At 41.4% G+C, this 25,873-nt stretch overlaps 1 protein-coding gene across 1 annotated transcript; it reads left to right on the plus strand.

Moving 5' to 3' along the window:
• The first annotated feature begins 9,993 nt into the window (after positions 1-9,993).
• Positions 9,994-16,740, plus strand: GJD4 (gap junction protein delta 4). Its single transcript, XM_075144086.1, has 2 exons — positions 9,994-10,185; positions 13,392-16,740. Exons 1-2 carry the CDS (start codon positions 10,122-10,124, stop codon positions 14,576-14,578), a joined length of 1,251 nt encoding a protein of 416 aa, XP_075000187.1. The 5' UTR covers positions 9,994-10,121; the 3' UTR covers positions 14,579-16,740.
• The last annotated feature ends 9,133 nt before the right edge of the window (positions 16,741-25,873 follow it).

Below are 25,873 nucleotides of genomic sequence, written 5' to 3' on the forward strand. Positions count from 1 at the left end.
ATCAATCCCTTTGAAGACTTGAGGTGCACTTGCAGGGAAGTCAGGCTGAAATGCAATTTAAAATGGAAAATGGGGAGGCGGGGGAAGAGGATCTCTTGGGGCAGGGGAAAGCGCCCGCAGGCTGAGCTCCAGCACCCTGGCCGAGGAAGCAGGCGAGGAGGTCGAGCTTCCCTCGCCCTTGCAGCTGAAATCCGGAGCTGCCACCCAGCTCCCCTGCCCCGGGCATTGAAAACATCTAATTCTGCAGGTCTGTGCTGCTTTGTGTTGTCAGCTTATGTACGCGGTGCGTTTAAGTGAAATTGGGCCTGTATAATGAGGTAGCCCCAGCGCATCTCTAACCTAACACGTATCTGCAGCTGTTTCCCTCTGCGTCCATCTGCGGAGGTCCCCTTGCGCACGCCTGGCCGCCTCCTGTGCCGAACCTGTCACCGCAGGCTGGCCAGAGCTCCTGGCATTTTTAAGGAGACCTGAGCTGGCCTCCTCCCTGCTCCAGTAGCTGATACTTGCACGGGCAGCGATGCTGCTCGTCGCGTTAGATTACACAGCTCATCGGTAACCTTGAATGTGGGGGTTACATCAGGAATTATGAAACCTTTCTTTTGCATTTCAGGGCAGGGCAGGATTGTTAGCCACTGGGTTTTCTTTGCCTTATTCATCTGCACATACTTCAACAGTGTATATTGTGGGGTTTGGGCATTAAATCAATGAAAATTGTGTAACAACCACCTCCCCAAGCGCAAAGGGAGAGCTGCACTGACACACCGAGCTGACGTCAGGCAGCGTTGGATACTTATGGTCACTTTATCAGTGTTAGAGGAGTTGAAACCTCTAAACCTGGGGGATGAATCATGTAATTGCTGAAGGTAGGAAGAGTCAGAGGGGCACAGTACGTGAAGTGAAAATTCCCGCTGCCTACTTCAGAGCATCGCAGCCTGGGACAGGAATCCCTGCAGATCAGATACAGGTGTCTAGGGGATTCTGCCACAAACCACTAAATGGAGCACTAGTCAATATGTAAGTAACCATAACATTAAATAGTAAGTGAAAATCTTTAAGTCCTCCTGACTGTCTTCAGCGTGGATAAACAACAGTATTACTGGGGGGGACTGCCGTTTAAACACGTCCTGAAGGACTCCTGCTGATTTTCAAATATATAAGTTGTTATAACCTTCCAAAGTTGTATATTTTTGCAGATAAATGACTTTGATCATTGAAGGAAAGATTAATTGTCTAGATATACATAAACATGATATAACTTCATTTGTCATGTATAAGAGAATACAGTTATATTCAGGAATGCAGGTATTTGGTAATTTATAGGATTGGTTTCCCAGAAATGAAAACATCATGGGCAAATTGTGTGGGTTAAAGTACCTAAACAACTGTTCTTTGAGATGTTTCCTAAGATTTTTTGGATGCCCTAAATATTTTTTCCCATGAAGAGAAATAAAGGTAGCAAAAAGAGAAAAGAGCAAAATGTAACAAATTGGGGGAAAAAAATAGGGAAACTGAAATAGAACCAGCAGTTAGGAGGCACAATGCAGTTCACAAGGGAATATATCCATAAATATCTGTGGCTACTCATAAGAAATAAGACAATTTTTAAATGTGTCAGGAACACAGTAATTGGTAGCAATTTTGTAGATTAGATTGAAATGGCAAAGTATCTGTCATAATGCAGAAGAGGCAAAAAGATTGAGCTAATAGTCCTGTTTTGTCTTTGCACGCTGTGTTCTTGCCTTGCCATAGTAATGAAATTTCGTTTCTATTATCGGTACTAAAAGAATTTTCAGTGGAAGCTATTTGATATCTCGGAGTGGGCAAAATCACTTTACCCAGGCGAACTGAAAGGTTTTGCTGAGGCAAAACTTGGTTGGGTGGAGATGTTTCTCAGGTCTGGGGGGATGCTACCTTTGGAACAAAGCTTCAGAAGAGTAAGTCTAGAAACACGAGGTAGTTTAGTCTGCGTTTATCCTGGGCACAGCTAACGGAAAGGCTGAAGTGCCATGCAAGCGGTGGGTAGGTAAATGGAGCAAAATCAGTAATCCCTGCCGTTTCATGGACAATAGACTGTCAAACTATCATTTAAAAACAAAACAAAACACATTATTAGTAGGGTTGGTAGAGAAAGACTTCTTATACATTTTTATGGGTAAGGCTACCGATATATTCTGTTGAATCATATTCAAAGTATTTGCTGTATATTTTCTTGCATGTAATAGCCTAGACTGTGTCTCCAGAAGCTGTAATGTTTCTTGGCTTCCTCCAGTAACATGAACCATGCAGGACTTCAGGAATCCCTCGCTTTTCCACTCAACTCTCCAATAATCAGCTAGTGGGAGATGTCTACAGCAGTGCGTTCCCAAGAGCTTTCATTGTAAAAGCTTTGATAACTAAAAACTAAATTGCTGCTACCAATAAAAAAAGCTGCTACCAGTACGAAGCCAACAATTACACCTATCGGCAGTATCGGTCAGCAGCTCCGTGGCAGGCTGAACACAAGAACGGGATGGGCTGTATTTCATCTCCCCTTGCCTAAACAGGACCTGAAGCAGGACCTAATTGCCCTGGTTTACCTTCCTGGCAAAATCTCCTTATTGCTCTCTGCTTTGGCCCGAATACGACGTTTGATGACGTACCTGCCGTGTTAAGGTTTCCCTGCCCCTGGACCGCGCCGGGAGCTGGCCCCGGGGAGGCGAGCGGTGCCGCTGGGCTCCCAGCTGCAGCCTGCCTTGGGGATGGGGTCCTGCGGGGAAATCCACGCTTGGCGATCCTCATCTGTTTTCTTTCGCTCTCTAAAACATCAGAATAAATCCTTCAGGATCCGCGTTACACAAGATTTTCAATGGCATAAATGAGAGTTGGATACTGAACTCCTGTTACTTTTATTAAGGACTGAGCCATCAAGCTGAAGTTTTATGATGTTTTTCTCTTTAAAACAAAAAATCCTGGTTGATACAATACATTAAATATGAATACTATTGTGGTTTAACAGGGGAATTTCTTGTTTCCTGCCCAGTGTGTTTCCAGTTCATTAATGATTATTAAAAATGCTTTTTGGGAGAAAAGAAAACAGAAACCATGGAAACTGTAGGCAACTAGCAAGGTAGGTGTGGGTTGTAAAACAAAGGTTTGAGGGGGGAAAATTCAAATTGTGAAATTAGAATTTGCTTGTTTCGTGGTTTCCCCCCCCCCCAATGTTGTGGAGGTTGGCTTAGCTACAGTTTGTTTAAAGTACTTTTTACAAGGGCACTTTAAACTTTAATAAACAGACTATTAGCAGGTCACAAATTAAGGTCAAAACAAATCTTGTAAAATCAAGATGAGGTTCGAAAACTCATTTATCTATTGTCCTGTAAATGATGTCCTAGGGCTAGATGTACATACATAACTTGTACATCCTGATATTGATGCAAGAAATCTACTAATTTTTTTCCCTAGTAAGTTGTGAGTAGGAACTATGAGGAATATTAGATTTTTTTCTTCACTATTCTTAAAACGCAGCTGAAGATTGAAGTCTCTCATTGTGAAACAGTATGATAAAATTACACATTCTTTTTAGACAGAAATACTCTTCCAGATACGGATTTTATTATGTACAGGATACAGCTTTTGGGGGGATTTAAAGTCCTATTTTGATGTAGATGTAGACGAGCTTTAATAGAAAGCACCTTTTAACTTCTGCATAGGAACGAATTTAACTTGAAAATGACAGTTCTTCACATGCAAGAAGAAATCCACACTCAGTACTGTCTGCAGTGATTCCTGAGGTTTAAACTGCGTGTGAAATAGAGGGGAAACCCATCACATTTCTGTTTTCAGCTCCCCACTTTCATTTCTGCGTTAGTTTAGCCTTTTCCCCATGGTGCCCAGTGCTTGGTTTGAATGACCATGTAGTTACAATTCATCTGTCCAGAGTGAAAGAAAAAGCAGTGTCAGCGTTCAATAGCAGAGACAACAGTATAGGTTTTGTTTCTTAAAATGATCAGCCATGAAATACAAGAAGGTGTAAAGAACTCTTATTTTAATTCCACAGCGGCTGCCTGTATGTTAAATCTGACATGACAGATTTACGTACTGATACCCAGAACCGACACAATAACCCCTTCTGTTGCGCATGTTGAAAACAGGGCTCTATTTGCTCTCCACAAACCTAGCAATGTTCGCACTGAGAAGCGATAACATAGAAGTACTAGATTTAAAGCATAGTCAGCCAAAGATATTATTGCCATCCTCTGTTTATTGTGAAATCTATTCCCAGTTACTTCAGGCATTTTTCTTATTTAAACAATTTCCACAATATCAGCGTACCATATTTTTTGCCTGCTTGACCATTGCTAGATTTGGACCTGCTTGAGCGAAGATCTCAGCCTCTCATTAATGTCAGGTGTTGGGCACTAATGAAACATGCGTTCACCAGCTTCATCATAAAATACGAGATCCCAAAACTTTCCAAATCTTCAGATTTGCATTCACACTATGCAAAAATGTAAGTGTAAAACTCAGTGTCAGGTGTTAAGTGCAAAATTAAAAAAAATAGCTGGAACCTCTCATATACTAGGGTTTTTTTGAGTTACAGCAGAGCAAATTTCAGTAATAATATCATGCATTTGTGTAGCTACCTATTTCAGTGGGGAGTTAAGCAGATATTAATAATGTGCTTTTGAAAATCCCATGGACTCACTTTGTACTTTTACTACTTAGTAAAATTAACTACTTTTGAAGAAATTGGCCCTGAGCTCCTGAATGAGAAAATACTTCCCATTACTTAATTTTCCTTCAGGTCATTCTTGCAACGTTTAAAGTTCTTGGCTGAATAGATTTGAGGTTGCTGATCCAAAGTCTGCAGGAGAGCTGTTTTTTCCATTTGTTGTCCTCTTAGAAGCAGGTTCCCTTTAGAAAGATGACCCTTCTGAACCTTCAAATATTTATAGTAAGGGGATCTGTTTGAGGCAAAGAGTTAGAATAATCTAAACCCTTAAGAGCATGTAGAAAAACACAGTCTTTTTTTTAGATTTACTAAATTAGCAGAGGAAGAGAGAGACAACAAGATATATGCGAGACGCTATAGGCACCAGGCTTAAGTATCTGAGATGACCGAGCTAGTGTGGAAGTTATCAAGTCCAAGTCCAATCAATATGAGCAGTTAAAAAAGAGCCGAATTCCACTGTTCTGGATGTCCTGCTGGACTGTTTCACACATGTGTGCATAGGCATTTATATATATTTGAGCACGTGGGTATGTATCTCCTTCCTGGGAGTGGAAGGCAGACAGAAAGTTTCCTAAAAGACCTTCCGAACAATGCCACTTCTGGGGACTGTGGGGTTTAAGGCTGAGCAGTGGGGAGCAGGAGCACGTTGTTCAAGCTCCCCATTGAATAGTTCATGATGGAAAACATTCACGGCTCCCCTGCCGCAGTGTATGTAGGCTCCTTAGCCTTAATTCTGGAGTTTTAATCTTGCTTCCTCCATGTTCGTATAGCTACAATAGCTGTTTTGGGGAGAGGCTACTTTGGAACGGATTCCGCCTGCAGTGATTATCCGAGCAGCAGAGGGACAGAGGTCCCAGGGAACGCAGAGTGTGCAGCGCTGCCTGTGCCTGCGTAAAGCGAGGGCCTTCCACGCTATGCTGGCTCCTTCGCTATCTGTATGCTATGGTAGGCTTTTACACGCATTGTGGGATTACTTTGAAGATTGACATGTTTATGTGCATGCATATGCACTACGTATGCCTTTAAAAAAGCATTTGTTCTGGGCAGCTTTTCCTGCTGCTTGTTTGCTATTGTCCTTCCTGGCTGGCTTGTTTTCCTCTTCTCATCCTTCTGCTGTATTTTACCAATTTTAAAAATAAGGCCAACAAGAGTAATTGCCTTAATTTTAATGTTTACTGTCCCTTCTGAATAGATTTTTTTTTTCTTGAATTTACAGATCACCTTTTGAAAAGCGAGATTTATCGCAAGATTGGTCACTAATACATCATTTTCGCTAACTAGAAAAATTCTAAACAGATTTTTAAATTAGACTTTAAAATATTAGATATGCATCTGTGTTTTTTCTTTCTTAAATAATAATCTGCCAAAGAACCTGGACTGAAATGCCGGGTGCACTTCTGTATTAAGGAAACTGCTATGCTGACCTGTTTCGCCTTAATGTTAATGAAATTGGTAGAGGGAGGTTGCTTTATTGTCAGGTGCTCTGGAGGTGCAATCTCCTGTAGTAACTCCCACTTCACTGCACTTACATGTCATTAGTGCAGGCGTCGATTGGGTAAGACAGACGGATGTGGTTGGGATTTGCTATACTAGAGGAATGCCTCTAGCTTCTGGGGTTTTTTGACTTGCGATAAAGATTGTGGCACCCTTCAGGTGACTGATTTGCCCCTGGATTGGGAAGGCCTGAAGTGGCTTCAAGCAAACTGTACCTTACCTTTGGATATCATTCTGAGCCAAGGTCTGGGTGAAGTGTCTCTGCTGGGCTTCGTGCCAAGTCACCCAGGTCTTAGCCTAGGGACGTGACACAGGTCCACAGGGAAATGCAGTTCCAGTAGTTCTGAAAGTTTCAGTGGGTCACTCACAGTGACCGAGTCACATCTGTGAATTTTTGTAGGATCAAGCCCTGGATCTGTGGCAAGGGGTTAGAAATGTGGACAGCAGTTGTGAATTTTAAAATAGATTTAGTTGCATCTTCTTAGGTTTCATTGTTGGTCTCTGAAAGTTTTCCAGTGGCTTTTAGGACCCCTTCTAAAATCAGACGTGATGAGATACCACTAGATTTCAAAGTTTAGCTGTGCCCAAAACCATGCCTGTGTTTTCTGCCTGTCTCTCTTATTTAACTAGAATTCAGTGCAAGTTCACAGATTTGACAACTGAACTTTATTACAGCCTGGGAATGGTTTTCTGTGAGATTCTAGTACTGGAGCGTGTAGGGATGGGGCTGTGCACCACGTGCATGTCCTCTGATGTGGAAGATGGTGCCGTGCCAACCAGTGGCACTGTGGAGCTGGAGTCTCTCTATATCCGTGTCTGTAATATTGCTCTCCCTATTTACTTACAGTCTTTACAATAAACAGGGAATACAGGGAACAGCTAAAGATAAATAATAAACGAGGAGAATTCTATGCTGAGTATCTTCAGATACAATATTGAGTATCTTCAGAAGGGAACCCTGGCCTGAAAGATGGTGCTGAGTCAAGGGATGAAGAAACTACAGTTGATGTTTTTGCACAGACCAAACACTTTATAATGACCACCTCAGCCTGTAGCCCAAAGCTGGACTGATGACAGGGACTTGTAGAGCAGAACAGGCCAGTGGACTGTATTTTTGTCCTTCTACAGACACGTTGGAGCTTCAAAGGCAGTTTTTGTCACTGCAGTGCCCCTGAGGGCTGTGCCCTGACATTGGCAATGTTTATGTTCCCTGCCGTTCTTTGACCAAACTGCTCCAGATCACAGCCGAAAGAACTCTCTAGGTGCAACAAATTCAGGTTGGCTCTGTGGGGTCCCGGATGGTTAGACAGACCGGGTCTCTTCCCAATCTGAACTTGGGAAGAGGACACACCACCAAAAGGAGAAGTGTTGGACTGAAGTAAGATACAAGCTGAAAGATAAAATTAAAAAGCTAAAGTTGTCTGTAAAAGCTAAAATAGAATTTAGGCTTTCTGATGTAAATCCAGCCCTAAATTAGGCTGATGAGTTAGGCTAAGGTGAGTCCGGAAGGTAATGTTGCTTGCTTTCTTTTTGAAGAAAATGGGCCATCCTACCTCAGCACATCCATGCTGGGGGATCAGATGTTGTCGCCTGGCGTAGTCCTGCAGGCAGCAGTTTGGGAGCTTAAATCCCGAGCTGTTATCCTTATTTCACAAATGGTGAGGTCTCACGGCAACGACGAACAAGGATATTTTAAATGGCAATATTGACAGAGACAAGTTATAGCCTATTGTGTGGATGCAGCTGCTGAGCATTCATACCCTGCCACCATCTTAGCATTCCTGACTCTATTTTTGACAAAGGATGTTTAACCAGGAATACCTTCATATCTCAGCATAATTTATATCTTGGCCATTTGCATCTTTTCTCTGTTCCCTTCCTCCAGCTTTCCTTCCTTCCCGTATTTCTCCTCACACACATACATCTCTGGGGGGGAAAAAAGTGTGTGTGGGGGAAATGAAGCTAAAACCATCATCACACACCATAAATACAAATCAGTAACAGAAGGAATAGTTGTTTGGAAAATATTTTACCTAAACCAATTCTGAAACCAGGAAAACTTCTGTATTCACTACTGCAGTTGAAAATCTTTTTATACAGTTAATGGTTATAGAGTTCCGCCGTGTCTTTACGTGCCATCCTTTCAAACTCCACTTTTAGGGTTTCCTTAGGATGGGGCTTATTACAGAAACGATGCTCAGTGTGTTCTGCTGAGGCATTGCACACCCTGTGAGCAGAGAGCTGGGGAGAAATGGTGTTTGTACAGTTATATTTTACTTCATTAAATGATTAATTTTACCTTTTTTCCAGGTAAGACATGTTCAGTCTTAAAGCTTAGCCTAGCCACACTGACATAAGTAACTCAGCACACAGCTCCCTGTCTGAGCCAACCCACCTGCTCCCCCAGGAACAGTCGTGGGTTGACGCGCGTGAGCGAGGTTGCAGTGACGAGCCTGTGCCCGGGCTGCCGGCAGCCCTCAGGTGTCAGGGTGTCACGACATCACTTTTCTCCCTTGCTATATCACATGCAGACTCCTTTTTCTGCTGTTTTTCTAGTTACTGATATGATTTCTTGACAGTAAGTGTCCGTATTATGTTTGTCCCTATTAAAGCACGGACTAAAAATGACAGCGTAACACCCCATTTCAACAGTGGGTGGAAAATGGTAGTAGCTTATTTTCCCCAAGAGAATTGGTTACGGTAGGGGTGAGGAAAGAAATACTGAGTCTTACTTCCACCCATGCTTTTTTCCTGGGGTGCAGCACAGCCACACAACGTCGAGGGCACGCTGTGCCACTGCACCTAGCAGTCAAGGAGCGTGCACCCCGCGGGGCGTCCTGCTCCGAGGAGACAACTCGCTCCATCACTGCTGCAGAGGCTTGCTGGGCTTTCATGTGGCTGGGCAATCAGCCCTAGGATCTTTTGAGTGGTGTCCAGAGTACCAAGGAGTTTAGGCAGAAAGAACTGATATAAATTAAAAGTAAAAGTGACTTGTGGCATCTTGAAAACCAGCCTCCATTATTTTATTTTATTTTATTTTATTTTATTTTATTTTATTTTATTTTATTTTATTTTATTTTATTTTATATTTTATTTTATTTTATTTTATTTTATTTTGTTTTATTTTATTTTATTTTATTATTTTATTTTTTTAAATGCTTCCCCTGTTTTTCATCATGCCTGCAGGGAGGCTCGGCCCGCTGCCTGGCTCAGCACACAGGAGAAAATTTGGTGCGGCTGTGATTGACAAGGCCATGACGTCCTGTCAGGGAGGCTGTGTTTTAGAAATAAAATTGCTTTGGGAAATTGCAATGGGATAACTTCCAGTGAACTAAACTGAAAGTGCCTTTCAAACATAGGGATGCTCATCCTTTTCTATCCCCTTTCCTTCTATTATCCGTCTGCAATTCTCGTGGGGAGGCAGAGAGGTCTCTGTTATTTCCTGCTCTATGCTTTTCTCCCCTCTCTCCCCTCTCCCTGTCTTTCACCACTGAAATATCTCAGCAATGCCAGGAGGCTGGTATGCCCCGGGAGGGTAAGAATAGTCTACAATGGCAGAGATCACTTCTGTTGTTGTTTCTCTACTTGCAGTTGTCTGGACAGAGGATCCACACAAGAGGTAGGAGCAATTGGTGCTGAGAAGCTAGAGCTTTTGCAAGACAAACTGTTAAAGCCTTAAGAAGATTTGTTCCAACATCCAAAACTAACAGCCGTGTTCAAATCATCAAAATAGTCCTTCACCAATACGTTGTCGTGGCCGGGTTCCTCATTTCCATCCTCGACCCTTACCAAAAATTCCTTTCTTTTTTTTTTTTTTTTTTAATTTTCTTTCTTCCCTGTCTAGGTCTAATCTCCTTTGGAAATGCCAAAATTGTTAGGACATCAGGAGCTGGAAGTGTTGTGAGCCTGTTCAAACATGGAGCGCTGGGACTCGCTGGGATTTTTGATTGTCACACTCAACTATAATGTGACTATTGTCGGTAAGTACTTTAAAACAGCTCTCTTCTTTCTTTTGCTGCTCCATATCCTGAAGCCACCCAAGTGTCCTACTGATAATCAACTGCAATTTCTAGCTATGTCTCTCTGATCCTCACAATAAGAAGTTGTTATTTAGGTAAGTGATATGGGTGGTTCATGTATTTCTTTTCTTGTTAAACAGATTCCTACTCTGTCTCTGATAGATATTTTCTGAACTTTATGTAAAATATTCTGGCAAGGTTTTCAAATTTGGTTCTTCTTGGTGCCTGAGCTTCCAGTCAGCTCTAATGGCTGTTGCAGGGATCATGATGACAACACACAGAAATAACGCTTTATTTATACCCTATAAAGTGAACGGTAGAATGTATGCAATAGCTTTAGTGATGGATTAAAAAGTTTAAAGAAGGGAAAAAAAACCTCTTTCTTTTACAGGAAGAAGTTTGTGATTTATTACCCTTGTGGTTAATTACCATTGCTTTTCATTCTTTATTTTTATAAACCAAAAAAATTCACATGCATTTGAAAACAAAACAAAACAAAACAAAACAAAACAAAAACATAGTTTTCCGCAGCTAACAGTCACCTGAGTGCTTCTTTTTTTTCCCTTCTTATTTAAATAAGACACCGTTCCCTTTTCATGGGCTACTTTCAGCAAAGTGTGAGCCAGAAAAAAACTTCCCTGGGCGTTTCAAAGACCCCTCACCTCCAACCGTGGACAGTTGCTGCAGTTCGTGCTGGGCGTTGCGGGGAGTATCCAGCTCAGCCGCAGGGGGGTCGGTGAAGGGGCTTGTTCTCCTATGTTTAATCAAGATTGAGTCATTAGGGAAGGTGACGCATGGAGGGGTTCCCTCTAAAATCTATGTCATACTGAACTACTTCCTAAGGAGCCATTGATTTTTCTCAAGCAGCACTCCCTACTGTACATCTTCTAATTAAAAATTGATAGTGAAATAGCATGCAATATTTTGAGCTTAATTAACTCATGTGCTTCAAACACTTCGAGGTCCTCACAGGGAAAAAATGCTACCTAAGGATGAAACATCGCTTGCTAAAGATGACTGGTTCTGTACAGCTGGTGTTTCCTATTGACCCACACTATGTCGAAAAGAGAGTAACAGTACAGCCTGTCACCAAAACACAGCAAAACCACCACTAAAGTTCAGGCGATTAAAGATAAAATGGAAAGGCCTCAATTTATTTATGGCTAGGTCATATATTATTTTGCCAGGAGCAGCAGGTTTCTCTGATGATCTCTCATAGAGCTTATATATCCTTAACCTTTTTCCGGCTGAAGTTTTTCCTCTTCAGAGTGCAGTTTTACTGTTCTAGCCCATAATCAGTCTATTAGCCACAAATGGTTTATAGGGGGCATTCGAACTGCATGTTCAGTACAGTAATAGGTATCATACAACGTTGCAGAAATATTTGAATATTTAAAATTCACACCAACTACAGGGAAAGAGCTTTATGGGAAATAGAAAAAAAATGTTGTTCAAGACAATAATCGTATATTTTATATTGTATACTTTACAGAAAAAATGCTTTGGGATCTGGATTTTTAAAAAGCCTTGAAAATGTGTATTGGTGCTATTTCACACGCTGCCTTTAAAACCTTGTGTGCATGTGAGATGTGCAATCACTATTAATGACTTGAGGTTTTGAGTGCATTTCTCAGCCATTAACTCCATATAACATGCTTCTCTTCAGTCACTGAGTCTTGCTGTTTCTCTGTCTGTAGTTACAACTGGTTTCTTAACCATTTTTTAAAGCACAGAATTAATCTTAGCACTCTTTTCCATTTTGTTTTTTTTTGCTTTTTTTTGTTCCTCAGTGTTTTTTTTTTTTTTGTCTTTTCTTGGCATGTTTTAAAAATATGTGAAATTAAAGCAGGGGATTATTAATTTAAATTACTTTTTCAGAACAATATAGGGAACTAGTAACAGGACTCAAAAGGAAACTTGAGAAATTCAAGTGGTATACTTAACTTCAGATATTGAATTTTTCCATGTGTTTGTACAGAATATATTTTTAATTTTTGACAATATAGCAGTGTATTTTTAGACCTTCCTATCCTGCCCAAGAAAAGGATTTCTTTTTTCTTTTTTTCTTTTTCTTTTTTTTTTGTTTTTAATAAATAACTTTGTCAGCAATACTGCAGTGCATGTAACTTGACAAAAAACTTTTAATAAAAATCTACCCCATCCAAAAGTCCCATCCAAAAAACTACCATGAACAATACAGTCATTCAAAAGATATGATGCGTAGGGTAGCAATGCCTGATCTTTCACTGCTGTTGGTGTAATGGAATAAGGTTAAGGCCTGATCTTTCCCACCGAAGCGGATAAGACCAAGCCCTACCTAAAGCAATCATATGAAAGAATTCAGGGAAAGCTGTCAGCAATATATGAAAATGCCAAACTCGTAAGGCTTCACTTGGTGTTGGTATCAAGACAGAAGGGAGCTTTTGGTCTGAATGGAAAGAGAAGCTGCGCACCAAGGTGAACGAAGGTTGGAAGACATGATCAAGACGGGGCAACCAAAGAAGCAGCAGAGAGAAATGAGCGGGGTATATTTGTGTTTTGCACACACAAATATACTTTTGTAGGACATTTTGCATAAGTTTGCGAACAGCATCTGTTAACTAGTTCTCTAGTAAATACCAGTCTAGATGCAATAGAGAGATTTTGTTGGCTATAGTAAACTTTACATATGATTTCATGGCCAAGATCAAGAACAAATACTATGTCATGGAACAATCTTTTTTATCTAGAGGAGTTTCATACTGTGTTAGCTGATCTATATTACTGAAATAGGACAAAGTTCAGGTGCAGAGGTACGAAACCAGCAGCAAGGAAGAACTGTAAGCAAAATGGGATTATTCACGCAATTGTGAACTCTTTTTATCAGATTTGGACATGTTCAGAGTGTTTTCATTAGGCTGAGGTTTCAGTTGGCATGGCGTGTTGTACGTCAAACTCCTACACTGTCAAGTCTAGATGAAGGTTATGGAATGTGTCAGCTAACACATTTTCACACGAGTTTCAGTCCCAGTCAAAACAAAGCCAAAAAGGAGCTTTTAAGAGGGAAGACTGATTACAGAGGCTATTTCTTCAAATGTCTTGTGTATAGAGAGAACATCACTACATTACCTGCCTTCCTTTCCTTCTCAGTGCTCTGACTCTTTTTCTTACCCTTTCTTCTCCTCTAGGAAAGATCTGGCTGATGTTAATAATTCTGCTGCGAATGGCAGTGGTAGTGTTAGCAGGCTATCCACTCTACCAAGACGAGCAGGAGCGCTTCATCTGCAACACCCTGCAACCAGGATGCTCCAACGTTTGCTATGACTTGTTCTCTCCCGTATCCCACTTTAGATTCTGGCTTATTCAGACTGTGTCTATCCTGCTACCTTATGCTGCATTCAGCATTTATGTTTTGCACAAGGTAGCTTTGTACATTGTAAGAATGCACTGTTTGGTGCATGGATGCAAAGGGAATAAGGGTTTATCAAGCCCCAAAGACCTGAAGGAGCTCTGTAGAAGTGCTGTTGTCAATAGATTAGACTGTGGTGCAGACAAGCTAAGTGTCCTTAATTTTTCTGGGGCATATACTGTTCATCTTTTTTTTAGGACACTGCTTGAGGCTGCCTTTGCAGCTGTGCAATATTTTCTTTTTGGATTTTTTGTTCCTGAGCGCTTTTCCTGCTACCATTCACCTTGTACAAGCACAGTTGATTGTTATATCTCCAGGCCCACTGAGAAATCCATCATGATGATTTTCATCTGGGGGGTCAGCAGTCTGTCCTTTCTGCTTAGCCTTGCTGATCTTGTCTGTGCTCTCCAGAGAATGACAGCAAGAAATCAAACGAACAAGCTGCTGGCAAACCTCCACGTAGAGAATGAGTGCATTTTAAATCTTCCCCCAATACAGCATGGTAGCTCTCCTCCGCCTCAAAATCAAGACTGTCCAGTATCAAAAAGCAGCCAGACCAGTGATGGCTCCTGCTCACTTCTCTCTGAAGAGGAAGAAGAGGCTGTTCTTCATCCTGAAGTGGTGTCTCAGGAAACTGCCAGCACTATCCTTAACAGCAATAGCAATAAGCCCTGTATATCAGGAGATCTTGCTGTTAAGCAAGATAGCACTGAAGAACCCTCGTATGCTGGTGACCACCAAGGGACTACATGCAGGCAAGTGAGACCCAGGCTTCAGCAAGACTTCATTAAAGATACTGCCCTGACTTTGAGACCTCAGATCAAGTCCCACCTTGGAGTTTCTTCCTCTGTAGTTCAGAGCAAGCTTTTAGGATACTACCCTTCAGCTGAGCTAAAAACCCCTGATGCACAATCAAATTATAGCAGTACTAGTTGCTTGAAGTCAAAAAAATCAGAATGGGTATAGAGCCAGTGAACACCACCCTATGACCCTGGCAGGACAAACCATTGCATCACTGAGGAGGTTTCAGATAGTTTCAGCTGGAACCCTCGGCTGTGGTTATGCTGCAGAGACACTCTGCTGTGCCGTGTTCCTCCATTGAAGAGGAAGCAAAGACCTTGGACAAGAATTTGAAGGATATTACATTAAGGGAACTGTTCTTTGGAAAATGTAACATCTTTATGTTTTTCTGAGTGTAAGTGAGTTTTTAAAAAGCTGTGAACTGTTGCTGATGTGACTGACCTGGTTTTCCAGCAGTACCTGTGAACACTTGTTTACCCTAACCTAGTTTTATTGCCAAAGCTTGAGCTTAGGAAAGATGTGACTTTTAAACACAATAGTATCTTCTCTACTGTCAGAAGGTTTATTTATCTCCTCATACTAAATTCTCGAAGCCCACTCTAAGAAAGCATATTCAAGCAAGAAGAGTAGACAGTGAATAAAATAAAAATACATGTTTTGTGGCGAAGTGTTAATGTGTCAAAACCCCCTGTATCTTACTGATTGAAGGCTATAGCTATCCTAGTTAGCAACACCATGGCAGTACCCTTCTCTGACCCCGAGGACAGCTGGCACAGTCTGACCATGTCTGAGTTATTCAACTCCAATCGTCTCCAAAACAGGGTGACTGCATCCAGATTAGCTGTTGGGGATGGCCCTGTGCTCGGGAATTGCTCAGGAGATGACTAGGAGGTGTGAGCCAGAAGGATGTCAGGGAATGCTCCTACAGCTTGACAGTGCAGGGGACTGAGCTCCAGTGCCCGTGCCCTGGCACTACGGACTGTGCACTGGTGTAGATGTACTACTGACATGTCTACAAGGTGTTACGTTTCTCAACCTGAAATCGTCACACTCGGCTTTTGATTTCAGGAGGGGGAATGAGTCACCTGACCTGTTTTAGGCATCTCTGAAGGTAAGATGAGTCACTTTCTAGATATATCTATTGCTCCCACAGTGTGATTATCTCAGACTTGGGCTTAGGGAAAATGGTTTCTACCCTGAAAGAAGGATATAGTGGCAATGTCTATATCAAAGTGTTCACCCTCTTTGTCTGACAGACTTTTAATGCTAATCATTTGAAAACGTGTCTAAACTGAGTGAATCACAGAAGATTTTATTACTGTCATGCTTTGTGCTTTCCTTCAGTGTTAATTCTGTTGCATTTACCTAAGCTAGTCCAGCACTGAAGCACAGCATTGCGTGAGCTGAATTTTCTTTTAGCTACAAGTCAGTGGGGGTTGAAGGTTGCATAGACCTGCAGATCATCAGTGGGAGTGGATGTGGAGGAGCATGTACTCAGAGGAATGTACTGGTGGTAGTGTCTGACAAAACAGACTGTTCAGAGGGTGACAAGAGCTGGTATTTGTAGATACTGCTTGGAGCTGAAGTAGCTCTCCCTCCGTTTAGACCCATGCAAAGGAGAAAACAGGCACAGATCTAGTCTTGCTCTTACTCTGCTATATAACAAGTTACTGTAATGACTTAATGGCTGGCTCCTCTGTGCAGAACATCAAGGGACAACAGCTTTCACATTGTTCTTTTTCTCTCCTGTGGTTGCAGAAGTCTTTAAGACAATTTGGCTCATAATGTGTATCATTTCTTACACATGCAAGGTAAAGACTAGCAGTTAATTATTCCTTATCTTCTGCATCCCCTCAAAAATTAGGTAACTTAATAGATGGACAGAACTGCTCTTTGGGTCGGGAGGCAGAATTTACTTCTGCCTGCGAAGTACTTTGGGATCCTGAGGTATGCTACAGAGGTTTTTAATTTCTACCGTCTAAGTAAAGTTTTCTTCTCTATTAGCTGTGTTTGTTTCTTTTATCATACGTGCTTGTTGTATGATTTGTCATTTCTAGGGTACGAGCAGCATTAATTATTAAACTTATCACGGGCAGAAAAACATTAAATATTTAAACTTCTCATCCTCCAAGGCCTCTTTAACGGGGTCTGTGCTCATTACACATACCATGACAAAACATTGCAACAATGAAACCTTTTATGATTCATTGCATCTTCTCAGCTGCGAGAAGGAATGCAAGGAACAAATGCGGATTCAGTCTATCGTGTACATCCCTCAGTGTGAGATATAAATAGAGTAGAATAAATAATAAATGCGTTGTGGCTGGACACAGTTTGCTTTTTTGTGTCTCTAGCTAGACATCTTTCAATGACTAAGGAGTCTCATTTCAAATCAGAAAGATCCTGTTTGTGTCTGAAATGGAAAATGAAATTAGTGACCTTCTTCGGTATCGTGTTTACGAGTCCTTGTTGTGAGATTGTGGCCTTTGGTTTGTGTCACTCAGCTGCAGACCCGGCTGCTTTTAGGGCTTGTGGACCCTTTGACTCGTAATTCAGCGTCAGTGTAATAAGCACTTAATGTGTTTATAAAAACTGCATACTAAAAGAGCAGGATTTGTATGGGCTTTTCACTGGGGAGTGAATAGAAGCTTCTGGCATCAACAACCTGCTCCTAAGGGAATGTCTCCAAGTCACTTCTATCAACTATTTCCAAGTCACACAAAGACATGGTTTTACAAACTGGGTGGATCTACTCGCAAGGGAAGACCAAGGGAAGATGTGCAAACGTGTTTGAACTATTCTGAGCTTCCACAGCTCAAGCAAATGAGAAGAGATCGTTGGCAGGGGCATCTGCAATGGGGAAGAGGAAATGGGAAAGAAGATTTGTTTGAAAGAACAAAGAGGATCACCTCTAATTTCTCCTTATATTCCATATTACTGAATGTTAAGGTACTGTGAAGATGCCTAGATGTCCTAGAAAGAGTGAGTGAAAGAAGTAATAGATGTGGAGCAACGAAGCAACAAGATTTCTGCTGTTTAAGCAAAGATTTAGTCCTTTAAATTTGTGAATTGTTTTTGTAAGTCCTTCAAGAACATATTTAATACTCGGAAAAAAGTTACAAAAACAGCTTGTTACGTTTGCTGGTGTGTCTTTAAATCTTTTCTTAACCCATCTACTTCAGAAAAGCATTTCTGAAGGTGTGTTGAAAACACAATACTCCTAATCCTGCCCCCAGGAAGCTTTGTCTTGTGTTCAGACAAGGCTGCCATAGCCGCAGCGCAGGTACCAGTTGCATCCTGAGGTGGATTTATGGAATAACACATAAGCTACGTCTATTGCTCACCCAGTCTGGTGTGGTACTGAACATGAAACTATACAGGAAGGAATTGAGCTCCCTGGAAATAAGAGTTGGAACTGATCAGGGAATCTGTGATAAACCAGTTTTCACACAGGAAATAAAATTTTTGTTGGAAAATTATAAAATGCCTAAAAAAAAAGCTGTTTTTTTAGTATCTTCAACTGCATCATAGCACTTCTCTTGCTAAGTAAGTATCTATAAACTGCTGGAGACCCAGAATTTCCATGTTTTCCATGCAGCAGAATCAAGTATCACTGGGAGTTTCTGCAGTATCAGCATGATTTAAAGTAAAAAAAAAAAATCAAACTTTTTACACCAAAATAAGATAGATTTTAAAAAACTTTTTCTAAACAAAATTTTTCAATTTCTTTTGTTTTAGTTTGGAATATGTTTTTTAATACCGAAATAGAAGCCGAATACCAAGTTTCATTCAGTTATAATCACTTTCTCCTCTTTCCTCACACTCTAGGTTGGGTCACTTTGATTTACTCTCATCAGCATAATGGAAAGTGGCGACTCTCTCTTCTCTTGTGAGATACACTGCAGACAGGTGTCTAGGGAATGCATGATTTCCCACTAGCAGCAGTTGTTCTCCATGAATCTCTCAGTTCAGACCAGAACAAGTATTAAATCTGAAGTTAACAATGTGGAGACATCCTTAGTGTATTCTTTCAAGTTATTAAAATTATCTGCCCTTATGTGATACATTGTTATTGCAGTGATTATCTTTCTAGAAGGGATCATTAAAGAGGATATTAATTGCACATTATTTTATTTTAATGTCATTATTACAATGGAGAACAGGGAAATTATTACTGCTTGTAGTATTTTAGGATAATAAAGAAATGCATCTCCAAAAATAGGAAAGTAGAGTAGTTGAAAAGGCTGTTCTTCAACTTCTGTCTTTTGTACCACTTTTAACAGCCTGATGTTCAACTGATAGAGAAGTAATTTTACAATGCAATGCTCTTACATTGTAATTGAGTTGCTAAAATGTTCTGTAAATTAGATGGTCTCTGTTCAAAGTCATAGCATGAACTTTTGGCCTGTGATGCACAGCAATGCCAGTTCTCAAAAACGAGTTCACCAAGGCAGAAATCTGATCGGAAAGTAGGAACTGTATCTCTACAATTAAAATTATCCAGTACCCATGTAGTAGATTACAATCACAATCTATTTCACTAGCTTTTGCCTTCTCCCACTTCCCCTTCTGTTTTCTTCCACTTGGGTTTGACAGGCAGGATGTCCCAGGCCATCCCCACAACTATAATTTAATTATGGGAGTACACACGCAGTGCTAACTCCAAGGACTGTTTTCTGATCCTGCGCCATTCACAACGTGGACATGCCAGGAGATAGAGAGCTCTCTCTAATCCAGGTTCTGCAGCTAACACTTCAGGTCGAGTAGTGGATTAGCTTTGAAAAGCTTTCACTGATGAACAATTTACTGATTGAAGACGGCGGCAGATTCTGAGCTTTTCTTTAGAAACTGAAGTTTATATATGGTGCCCTCAAGAAAGATGGAGGATTTGGGGTCAGCAATCAGAAGTAAGTCCTTTCACTTCTGGCTTTCCTATGTGTGTAACTTTTATTTTGCTTGTGAGACTTTAGGCACCATATACCAGAGTGTGTTTGGGGATTTTCTTTCACTGAACATGTTACTTTTGGGAAAAAAATAACAATAATGGAAAGAAACAGAAGATTTTGACCTAGCGGAATGAATTTCTGCATTTTCCTCTGTAATTTCCTGCCTTTTCTTCATACTGAAGATAGGCACTATGTTTTTTATTATTTTATTTTTAAGAGAAACCAGGATAAGATGCTTTTAGAGCCCCACTAGGCTTGTTAAGCAATGTCTTCCTTGTCCTGATAAATTAGACACCCACTTAGACACCCACTCCTTCTGTTCATTTCTCTAGAAGTCAGTGTGAGTGATTCTTACTTCTGACAGACCATATACAGTGCAATTAGCTCCTTCTTTCTGGTACCTGCTTTTTCCTAAAGCCCTGTGCTATCCTTGAAGGCCTAGTGGAGATATTCAAAGGTAGGCAGATGGACAACTCATATATACATTGGCTAACAAATCCAATATTTTTTTCTGCTTCAGCAAGCCTCTTTCTAAAGTATTTTTCTGAAACATAAACATGCAATATCTATAACACAGTTTACCAAATGTGATGCATTGATAGGTACGTGTTTGTACAGGTTCACCAGAGACTTTCACATAGGGCTTGGTGCACAGTCTGGAAGGGATCCTGATCTTTGAATGAGTGGAGGAAACCACAGAATTTGCATAGCAGCCCCAAACCTGTCTCCCACCAGTCACACAGAACTGATCCCATGAAGCACAAACCTGTATGAAATTCAAAAGATGACCCTAAATCAAGGAATGATCTAAACACATATGGGTTTTTTTTGTAATGCAGATAGATAGAGGTGGTAACAATTATCCACCTCATGGCCCACAGTTATGTGAAACACAGAGCTATTTCGATTTAGAAGAAATACATCTCAACTTTCGGAGTCTATAGCAAGAGACTTTGAAATGTGCAGATAAATAGGAAATAATTTCTCCAAATTACCCATGTCTGAGAGACATATTTCATGACTTCTGGACAGAAATATTGACAACTCCTTAGAACAACAGTCTCGTGTTTCCTATTTAGTTAGCACTCTGCACTTCAACAAAATCCTTAAAATGGTACCAGCGTGGTTTAAACTTGGCAGCTGACATTTCATTCCTCCTCAGGACAGTACTTCTCACACAAAAAAGGGGTTGATTAAAACACCCAAGCAGTTGTTTTATTCTTATACGAGATTCCTAAAATATTCCGACAAGGCTCACTTCCAGAAACAATTTGGATCAGCACACTTTACCTTTTGAGAAGTTTTGCTGGTATGACCCAACGATCCTACAAATTAAAGATAAAGGCTTCAGCAAAACATTTAGGCTGTTCATTTCTGTTGAAATGCTTGTTTGCACCAGTGGGTAATATTCTTGTTGTGCGGGACCTGGGGCCAGCCTACTAGAAGCTGGGCACCAGCTCAGTTTAAACATTGTCCCACACTGCTTCTGACACCAAATTCTATACAAATTTTGTCCTGGTTTTGGATGGTATGCACAGTAATCATAAGAACAGTTCACCTGGGGCACCAAAATACAGCTTTCAGGACTTTCCAGTCCCTACAGAGCTGCCCACTGCATCCCTGCAGGCAGCCTGCAGGCCCCTGCTAATACAGACTGAACACCTTAAACATAGAGTACTACTTCTATTGATTCATGAGAAATGAGTAGATGAGTTGAAACGAATCCTATGCTGTAGGGTTACATTGAGAAACTGTTGCAAAGCTAAGGCCACCTTGCAGAGCAACCCTTTAGTAGACATGTAATACAATTGCATGCACACCTCTGTGTCTGCAAAGTTAACTATAGATAGATTTATTTTGACTGGAGAATCAGCAGGATCTTCCTTGAAACTGGATTATATAAAGAATATCATGAGGGTATGGGTGCCTTGGTCAGCACCTGATAGAAGACCTCACCTACCATCTCACTGAGGACTGAGCTCCCTTGGTTGAGCCTTCCCTGCAATTTGGTACACCACCGTGCAATGTGCATCTAAGTGTTTGCAGGAATTAGTTTGTAAAGAGAAAGTGCTAGTGAGTGTCAGCTACTTCCAGTTTTGCCAGTCCCTTTGTATTCTGTCTGCCTCAATACCAGGTGGGGTCTCATGGTGCAGAAGGCTGTGGTTTTCCAGTACACCGGCTGCGCCCCCCATGGGGCTGCCCCGGCTGCCAGCACGCATCTCGAAAAGCAGCAAGGTACAGCCTCCACCACCCACCCTGGAGTACCACTTCCACCATTTTCAGGATCTTGAGCAACATGTGTTTCCAAAAATGAGGCAGAACTTGTTTACCAGACTGCCTGTGTTGCTGTACTATTTGTATCTGACTGTCTCTGCCTTTACTTCCCAGCCTACCAGCAGAAGCCAGCCAGTGCCACGCAGTTACTGAAAAGGCAGGATCCTGGTGTGAAAGATGACCCAGGAATGGGGAGAACGTGGTGATAAACATGGTCTTTAGCTGCACACAGAGCATTCCCTATTGCTGTCTTTCCCCTTTTTGCCCGCCTTGACCCCTTTCCGCTGCATTGCGCTGGCGTGCCAGGATGAGGTGAGCGTCCTTGAGGCAAGCAATGGAAGAGGTCCTATCCACCTCCCGGCTCTTCCAGCCCCCTCTGGCTTTGTCACAGGCCACTCCGTCTGCACGCTGGCCAAGCCCCCTCCATGCCCCAACCCACAGTAAGTCCATTTTCCAGAAGGGATTTCAGCCCCTTGCTTCAGTGTGGCCTTGGCAGTAGCTCTTATGCGGGCAATGTTTTCTGTCCGCCCAGAGCCATCTCTTAGAGCCCTTTGCGTTTACCAGAGCTCAGGTGGTTATTTTGGGGAAGGCGGTTCCCATTTGTATCTCAGTACCTGGTAATTTGAAGTGACTGCCACCAGGAGGGTTGGTAGTGGTGATGAAATGTGGTGCGGGTCAGAGAAAACTGTGAGGAAAAGCTGCCCTGCTTGCAGCCATAGATCTGGGGTGACTTAAGTTGGCTTAAGGATGAGGGAAGTGGTTGAGTGACCATCCCTGGAAGTATTTAAAAGACGTGTAGATGAGGCGCTTAGGGACATGGTTTAGTGGGCATGGTGGTGTTGGGTTGACGGTTGGACTTGATGATCTTAGAGGTCTTTTCCAACCTTAATGATTCTATGATTCTATGATTAAGTTGGCTTAATTGGCCAGGCTTACATCCGAGAGAAAAACCTTTGCAAAAGCTGCTTTAGACAGTCGATACACACTCAAGCAAAGGCCAAGAAGCTTTACTGTCAGAAAACCTTACCAGAGACAAGCCTGCAAACACAAGCGTGGTTCTGAAAGCTCTTTTTTATGGGTTTTCGCATTAGAACGAGTTTGCCTTGCTGTTAGGTCTGTGTCAGCTGTGCGAGTGCTTAGGCAGGCAGCTGTCAATCTTGCCTTGGAAACTGATCTTAAAGGACAGAGGGACCTTTATCCTTCTTTTGAAGATTTATATATTATTTAGGTCCAAACACATGGTGGTGTTAGTCTGAAGAGGTCTACAGCTGGGAAGACTTTTCATTGCTTTGACTATTTTTCTTTAAAAATAAAAAATTGTGGCTTGCTGTCAGGTGCCAAGTTCCCTTAAACCCTAGCGCACACCAGGAGACAGCGCCCCATCTGCCAAGCGCCCACTGATGGCCATGAGGAATGGAGAACTTGTGGGTGGTTTTCAGAGGATGCTTCCTCTTGGCTGACAGTCCTGTGTGAGTAAGGACGGGAAGGTTTACAGCCCACGGATCAGGTGGGCATCCAGATCTGTCTCTAGCCCAGGCTGCACCCCTGTTGTCTTCCCTCTCCCTCTGCCATAAGATATTGGTGAGCTGGGGTTGGGCTCAAGCAGGGCTTCTAGGGAGGGTGGGGGGCTGCATCCACACTAAGTGCCAGGGCTAGGACAGTTCTCAGACAACGTCTGAAAATGCCAGACTCGGGTACAGGACCTCCGTTCCTCGTAGTTCTTTGCTCTTTATCAGTACGTAGCTAGCTTAGCTAATAAAGATTGTGAGTGTTTCAGGGAACATCAGGTTGAAGCATGTTACTATTTTATTTGAATATATCTGCTGCTCTCTAGAGGAGCTGATGGAACTTGCATGGTTTAAGGATACATGGTTAGCACTTTAAACCATCCTAAAATCTGGATAAATGAAGAAAACTGAAGAAAGGAGGCAAATCAAAGTAAAAAATAGCCTCCCTAAAATGTTGCCAGGAAATGAAGCAGCAGCAAAATAAATTTTAAAGTAAAGACCAGAGAAGTTAATATACTGCAAAGAGGTAAAAGAAAGCACACAAATATCATTACAGGTGAGGGGACTGCCAAAAGAGGTGATACTAAAACAACACCATTTCAATAAATTATAATTATACCAATCAAAGACCTTGTCAACAATACCCCTCCCCAATCCTCAGCAGACAATGTGCAGAGTGCTTTTAAGGGGGCCAAAGAGGCCAGACCAGTGGCTAATAAACAACCTCTCTATTGAACAATCAAAACCTTAAATTGTACCAGTTTGTAAAAAGACATGATAGAGCCCAGCAAAAAGTGTAAAACTTGAGGAAGCAGCGATTAAAGAGTCCACCACCAAGAAAATATTGAAATCTTGCAACAGAGATGTGACTGATGATAAAAAGAATCACCAGACTCTCTTGGCAGGGTGCACCTCAAGATTAAGTCACCTACATTTGGTCGCATAGCTGTGAGGCAGGTGTCCAAACTCCTACTACTCTCCAAGGAGATCTGGTCAAATCCAGACTGGGCGCCAATCAGTTGCCCACAAAAGGTATCCTATGTTATTAGAGTCGCCAGAGGGTAACTGAGATATTCACCTGGGGTTTTCAGACATGACACGAAATTGCAGCAGACCTGTGATCATTTGGAGAGGTAGAAACTGGATAGAAGTCTCCAGGACCACCTGGAGCCTATGTCTGGGCAATTGAATTAAGGCCCACAAGTTTACTTTAGAGGGAATGGACTCACCTTCCAGGACACACTGATTATATTACTAACACTCTATTGACTGCAACAGGAGTTTATGTAATAGCATACCTTTAAAAAAAACATATTTAGATACCTACCTGCATTTAGACACCTACCTCTTAGTCTTGAGCTGAACCTCAGCCTTCACCTAAACATGGCACTTGAAAGGGGGGAAAAAAAGAAGAAAGAAAAAATGAAAGTATGAAAATATTGAGAAATATTTAAGCAATGATCACAGCTGGAGAAGTACTACCATAGAGGATGTTACCTTTCACCAAATGTGATACTGTTTTTGCTCAACAAAAGAGACAGAGAAAGCAAAGTCAGGAGAATAGTATTGCTATTGACCTGGAATATCATATGATGTCAAACATCTTCACGGTATAATTATTTAGGAAAAGAGCAGGAAAAACAAAACCACACTGGTCATACCTTCCATAGATTTCAAAAAGACAGCTTGCAAGTCACCACTGCAACACTCTGAAATCTTCTAAAATGCCAAAAGAAAAATTGACACTAAAGTCTAACTTTCACAAGCTCAGTCAATATGGCCACACAGCTGTAGATTGAGCTCTTTTAATTCTTGAGTGCATTGTTGCTAATGACTTACTGGAGAGAAGTGCATAAGAAGAAGTGCTGTAGTTCCACAGGAATATGCTACGAGATGTAAATACACAGCTGGATCAATGCTACAATAGAAACAAAAAGATTGTCCAGTGTTGACAGAGATATATGATCTCTTATTATCAGAAAATACAGTGCATCAGAGTCTGCCACCTCAGCCATTGCTTCAAAAGACAGGATATTTGGAGGTAGAGACATTTCATTTTAGGAGACATTAAATAAAAGTTTGTTCTGCCCAGTGTTTGTGACAACAGATTGGAAATGAAAAACGGCAGGAGTTTCTTAAAAGCAATTCTCTCACTTTTCTCAAACAGAATATAATGTCATTTAATGTAAAATAACATATCCCTTTTCTTCCAAGAGACTGCCATTTCCTATATAATACCTTATATTCAAAATCTTCCATAATTTAGTTGGGATGAAACCACCAGAGGGTCTATGAACTTTATTCACTTTCAACTTCCACAGATTTTTCACTGTTGGCTTTCGGACCTTTCAGAAAATTCTACCCTGAATAATTCTACCCAGAATAATTACCCATTACCTTCTTTTAAGACATGCAGAAATATATAATTTTTTTATTCTCATCTATCCTATTTCCCAGAAGGAATTATGTTTGAAAGCACTGTGTAAATTCATGAGTTAGTTAAACCCTAATTCAGAAAAGCACTCTTGTTCAGGAAAACATTTACGCATACACTTTAAGCATCTTATAAAATCCCACTGAAATCAATAGGACTTTGGCATGCGCTTAAATAGTCCTTACCACCCTACATGCTTATGATCCACTTCTATTCAAGAAAGCAATCAAGCACAAGTTCCTAAATCAGGATCTAAAGGTATTCTGTGAAAACCATTTCTATTCCAAGCTCTACTAAT

This window comes from Calonectris borealis, chromosome 2 (assembly GCF_964195595.1).
Source record: "Calonectris borealis chromosome 2, bCalBor7.hap1.2, whole genome shotgun sequence".
In the NCBI taxonomy this organism is placed as follows: Eukaryota; Metazoa; Chordata; class Aves; order Procellariiformes; family Procellariidae; genus Calonectris; species Calonectris borealis.